The sequence below is a fragment of the Ranitomeya variabilis genome, chromosome 2, assembly GCF_051348905.1.
Source record: "Ranitomeya variabilis isolate aRanVar5 chromosome 2, aRanVar5.hap1, whole genome shotgun sequence".
Lineage (NCBI taxonomy): Eukaryota > Metazoa > Chordata > Amphibia > Anura > Dendrobatidae > Ranitomeya > Ranitomeya variabilis.
In genome coordinates, this window is record NC_135233.1 from 356,372,485 (window position 1) to 356,378,484 (window position 6,000).

General features: G+C 40.4%; 1 protein-coding gene across 1 annotated transcript in view; it reads right to left on the reverse strand.

The window, feature by feature from the left end:
• The window catches only part of LOC143805882 (cytochrome P450 2G1-like), a 53,907-nt gene extending 48,441 nt beyond the window's left edge, over positions 1–5,466 (reverse strand). Inside the window, exons 1-2 of the mRNA XM_077285622.1 lie at positions 5,264–5,466; positions 5,003–5,165 (exon numbers count right to left, since the gene is read on the reverse strand). Coding sequence (XP_077141737.1) covers positions 5,003–5,165; positions 5,264–5,431 — 331 coding nt within the window. The 5' untranslated portion in view covers positions 5,432–5,466. The remainder of the gene's footprint in view (positions 1–5,002; positions 5,166–5,263) is intronic.
• Between the last annotated feature and the right edge of the window lie 534 nt (positions 5,467–6,000).

Here is a 6,000-nt window from a genome sequence, read left to right on the forward strand (position 1 = left end):
GGGAGGACATACTCGTTGGTGACGTCACTGGCACAGGGCCCCTCATAGTACGCAAAAGTGTCGCTGCCGGTGGGAGGCGCCCCCGCCGTGCAAACACACCGCCGTACTTTGAGGGGCCCTGTGCCAGTGCCAATGCGAACGAGTGGGGCCCCCCCTGCTTGCTCAGGATCACAGCCCTTGCAAAGTTGAAATACTTACCTCTCCCTGCTCCACCGCCGTGACGTAGTCCACGTTTCCTGGGCCCACTAAAAACTTGAACCAGCCCTACCCCCCACAACTTTAGCCAAATGACCCCCAATTTCCAATGCCTAACTATTATTATAAAGTTAATTAAGATTGACAAGCTTCAGTAACAAGAATGGATGTTTTTGCCATTAAAATGGGCACTGTAGGTGTTTTCCTGGCCTCCACTCACTGCCGACTATGCTTCCCCATTGACTTGCATTGGGTTTCGTGTTTCTGTCGATCCCCGACTTTTGGCGATAATCGGACGATTTCACTCGACTCGACTTTTGACAAAGTCGGGTTTCGCGAAACCTGACTCGATCCTAAAAAAGTGAAAGTCGCTCAACCCTAGTAATTCCCATTTTCTTTTATGCCTTTTCCCCTTTACTTAATGTGGTTTTAGTGTAGATGTGAAGCTATGTTTTCAATGCTTTCTTAATAATACCGAAAAGCTTTGATTCTGCGCTTAAAAATGCGTCTGTAATTTTTTTCTTGCGTTTTTTGAAGCTTCACATTGAAGCCTATGGAGAAAAAAAGCATCAAAACCACAGGGTTCAGCATGCAACTTTCAACTCATAGAGGGCGCAGTATTCATGAAGTCACATCCACTTTGCTTGGACATTTAGTCCATGGTCACATGTAGCGTAAATGCTGAATTTTTTAGGCTGATTTTTTTGGCACAGAAATTCTGCTGTGTTTAACTGTCCGAGCAAATTGGATGTGATTTCATGAAAATTGTGCCCCATGTGGTCTAAAGACGCTGCTGGTATTTGCGCTTTTCATGCTTTTTCTTCTCACTTGTCTTCTATGTGGAGCCAAAAAAAATCACATGTAAAAAACTGCCGTTACTATTTTAAGTACAGAATCAAGTCTTTTCTTTACTATAAAAAATATGAAAACACTAATTCACATCTGCAACAAAAACAAATCAAATAAGGGGGAAGAGACCTACAAAAAATGCAGCAAAGGTGACATAATCTATGGAGATTTGGATATCCTATGATTAAGGGCACCCAGAAATGCATCAGGTTTTTATATATACTTTTGGATTCCATGTTTTTAATGAATTTTTAATAAAGCATGAACTAATTTTTTACACATTGTGGACGGATATGTCTCTCATTTCCCTATTTTTGAATCTGTGGAGATTGTTATTGCGCAGTTTGGGGCAGATCCTACAAAAACACGGTATTTCTGCAGCGTGAGAAACCTGCTTTATAGACACAAAAATGCCAGATGTCGTATACTGGAGCTACATAAGGATGAGAAAGTTCTGGCTGCACCAACTGCAAATTAATTAACAAAACATAAATCCACATGTCTCAACTAGAGATGAGCAGGATGCAGAGATGACATCGCACCAGCCCTGGTTAATCAAAAGCAGCGTCGTATTGTAAGAGGTTTGTGGCCTCCAGCTACCACTGACCTGGATGCTGCACCGGAGTTCCGTGAATCGATCAGCTTATCTCTAGTCCCAACCATCCTGAATACAGCGGACAGACCTGGATTTGGGTCACGCCCCGAAATCTCAGGCATCTGCTGAATTTTTCTCACTGCCACAATCGCTCTGACATCTCCTTATGCAAGGGTAGAAAAAATGGTAAATGGGTGTGGATTTGGGTGAGGCCAGGTGCATGCCTAAAATATTTTGTTCCTCTTTCTATCCTTAAAAAGTTGGGAGGTATGTTCCCTCAATACACTGGCATTAAGCAAGGCCACATCCATCTAGTCAGCACGTGTCTGTATGTGTACAACTCACATACTTGCGCTCACATGCCCACTGCTCCCAGTGCTGGCACTGAAGGTTCCTCAGAGTGTTCAGTATGTGCAATGTAAGAAAAAGACTGGAAAACCCCTTAATCTGTGAGGATGATTTTACTACAGAATCTAGTAGTATGGCTGTATAGGTCCTAGTACAATAATAAAACTGTTATCTTCAGTAATCTGTTGTGCCAGCATTGAGAAATGGAGCTTTGAATCCATGCTAATGTGGCTTCCAAGTTTGATTTCTCAGCACTGGCTCATGGCATTACTTCAGATATATATCATTTGACAGGTACCACATTGATCAGAGGAACTGCATTCAGCTACACATTATCCAGATGCCCTTACCCCACCTGTCTGGTGCTCACATGAACTTAGGTATTTGTCTTGGACACCTGACAAAACATTGCTGACATTTGTTGTATAACCCAAAAGCAGCTGTAACATGTCCTGCTCTGTGCTCATGTGATTTGTTTTTTTTACTCAATTTCATTAATTTTCCCATGGCTGTGATCCCAGAACTTATCTTGATTCTGTTTTTGCCTTTGGACATTGTTTGAAACCTTAATCAACCAGTCCAAGCATGCATCAGCAGGCACATATTATTTGCCAGCTTCCTGAGGTAAACCTGTCACGAGATTCATGCTGCCGGTCACAGTCTGACTTCTCTCTGCTACACTACAGTTGATTGATAGGTCTCTCATAAGTTTCGGCATACGGAAAGACATGTTAATCAACTTGAGCGGGGCTGGGAGAAGACAGCGAGGTGCCGGACGGACAGTCACTTCTCTCCCTTCAGCAGATTAATAAATTAATAAAAGGCTTTGAAAATACAAATTCATTTAACGTCTTGTTGACATTCGCATGTATATGGAATGTTGGTGCTGAAATGTAGGTGTGATCTACTGTATATGTACGGTGAGGAGATAACTTCGAATTACTGGTGAGGTGATTGGAGACGTGCAAATCTAAGGTGAATCATGTTAAAGCTAAAATTTTTGCAATTCACTTCATGCAAATCCCTAAATATGTGGCTACCATTTTGCTGGATTCAAAAAGGCTGGGAATGGTTTAAAAAAAATATATATATACTCACCTTTTCCCAATCCTAACCTGCTCCATGCAGCTCATTGTCTAATTCTCACAGGTCCAGTTTCCAACACAGCAGTTCTTTGGTCTTCTTCACAGGTCGTGTCCAGTCTTTAGCACTTCAAGCATTGGTTTGTAACTGATTAAGTCATATACTACCTATGTAATGGCATGACAAAGCCTAGATAGCAGACTGTGTACAAGACAGGACAAGATCTGTGAAGAAGACAGAAGAGCTGTGGAGAACGAAGACTGGACTGGTTGGCAATTTACTGGGAAGATGCAGTTTAACGGCTCTTTCAGACATTGGTACAAATCAGTCCGCTATCAGACCACAGTGCACAAGCTGGCCACAGGTCTCCTGACACAAGCGCGACAGATTTATGTATTTATATGAGTCTGCCTCGCTCGGGTTGGGAGACCCACAGCCAAGCTGTGCATCACAGTGAAAGATCGGACTGATTTGCATCAGCCCTAAATGTACTGGCAAGCATCCGATGCGCTTTGCGTCTTATCTAGATATAAATTCTTAGCTGGATTTCTCATGACTGATACAATAGGTCTCACAAAATTGGTGTCATGTTTTGGGGGGATGGGATGGACATACTTTTAAACAGCAATACCACTAAATCCATATTTTTTAAAAAAAGTAATTTGGTTTTCCACTCGGCTCATGCTCTGAGGGTCTGCCTCTTCATTTAGACAATCTATGAGTTCTCAGGACTATAGAAACTAAAATATAAACATGGGCAGCACGTTGATTCAGTAGTTAGCATTGCAGCACTGGAGTCCTGGGTTCAAATCCACCCAAGGACAACATCTGCAAGGAGTTTGCATGTTCTTCCCTGTTTATGTGGGTTTCCTCCGGGTTCTCCGGTTTCCTCACACATTCCAAAGACATACTGATAGGGGATTTAGATTGTGAGATCCATCAGTGCAAAAAACTGTAAAGCGCCGCGGAATATGTTAGCGCTATATAAAAACAAAGATTATTATAAAATGGGAATTGAATGGGAATGGAAAATTGAATGGAAAATGGAAATTGAACCAGGGTTTTCATTATCCTTGTGTTTGTTAGATTGATCCACAAAGGACAGCTGAAAAAAAGGGGGTTAGAAAAGTGTATCCGAGATAAAAGGATCGTTACAAGCGTATATGAAACAAAGGATCTCCGGAAAAATTTTTGGTCAACAAAACCGTAAAGGTTTAAAATGTGTCAGTGAAAATATATTGAAAGGACTCAGACAAAAATTGTGTAAAGTTAAATTTTCCACATCCCCTTTTTTCTTTTAAGATTAAATGCATTTTTATATTATTATACTACATGTTTATATTTTATTTTCTATAAATATATTTCCATTGGAACATTTTTATCATATATACATATATATGTATTTTTACAAATAAGACACCCCATAAAGTGATGCTTTTTAAAGTTTTTTATTCCTATATCTTCTTTTTTCCTTATTTTTACCCATATATACATTTTTTAATCCCATTTGTAACGGGCGAAGGGTGAGCTTTGACAGATCATGTCCCTTTTTGCCATCTTTATTTGTATGTCATGTCTCTTATAAAGCTTTCTGTCTGTCAATGCATCCAATCCTGAGGAAGAAGTTTAATAACTTTGAATCACATCAATATTAAAAACACATTGCTTCAACCCTTGTGTCCTGGATCCATCCAGTAGAACTGCACCAGCAGTCAAGAAAAAACACTCCATTTTGCTCTACAGCACAGTTCTGTCATTAACATATACATCAGTGCAAAGCATTGAAGCTACTTCTTGGCATTGAGGCATTCCTTGTCTATGTTCATCAGTTGGAAATCAATAAATGTCTACTATGATAGTTTCATATATATTGTTATCCTTGTATTTTATCATTTCCTGTATTATGAATTAGTGTTCAAATGTTTTACTTACCATATCCCTGGGTAAAGTTCTCCAGTATATGTACAGGTCCCCGGGCACCAAATACTTCTCCTTGATCAATAAGTGCCTCCTTCATTGCCTCGTATCCACAGAGAACGACCACTGGCCGAGAACCAAAGTAAAGGGTGTACACTGATCCATATTGAGACCAAAGCTGAAAAAAAGGTTACACATCAACATGATTCCAAAATGTAAATAAAATAATCTAAAATGTTCCTTTCCTTATCTTATGGAGAAATAAAAGCAAGTGACCTTTATGAGAGACTTAACCATCTCCCCTCTCTTAATGTGCAGCAATGTTCCTACGAGAGGCAGCGGTGTAGGACCAGGAGGAAGGTTACGTTTTCTGTAAAAGGTGTCCCATGTTGAGTAGATGATAATGCAGGTGACGACCAGGATTCCCATCCATGTAATGTCCATGTTCACAGATCTAGAGCTCACACTCACTGCACTCAAATAGCTCTCTAGCCAAAAAGTGATTAGAAATACCCTTGGCATGACTAGGCGGAGACAACATGCTCTGATTCCAATAGAGCAGACATTAACTCCTTACTAACAAGTTATATAAGTGGATTGTTTTCAATAATCATTTTATGTAATACTACTTGCTTTTGCTTTCCTTGTTATAATTGCAAACAAAATGATTGCACACTCATTTCATATTAAGTTCATTAGCAAAACTTACAAACTTCCTGCTAATTATAATACACCAAACAAGAACAATGTAAAGAGCTCAACACTCTCAGTACTCAGTACGATTTTCTTAGTTGCCATTACTTCTCTAAGAAAGCTGTGACTGCGCTACACCAGCATTTCGCAGACAACATCATCCATTCCTTGAAAAAAATCTATGTACGACAGATTGCATTTTGCCATTGACACCAGGAGGAGCAAGCCTGGCCAGGGGTGTTACATCTCCATGACTGGGCACTAGGTGACTGTGGTGGCTCCTGGGGCAATAGGGAAGGGGCTACTCTACAAATCTTTAA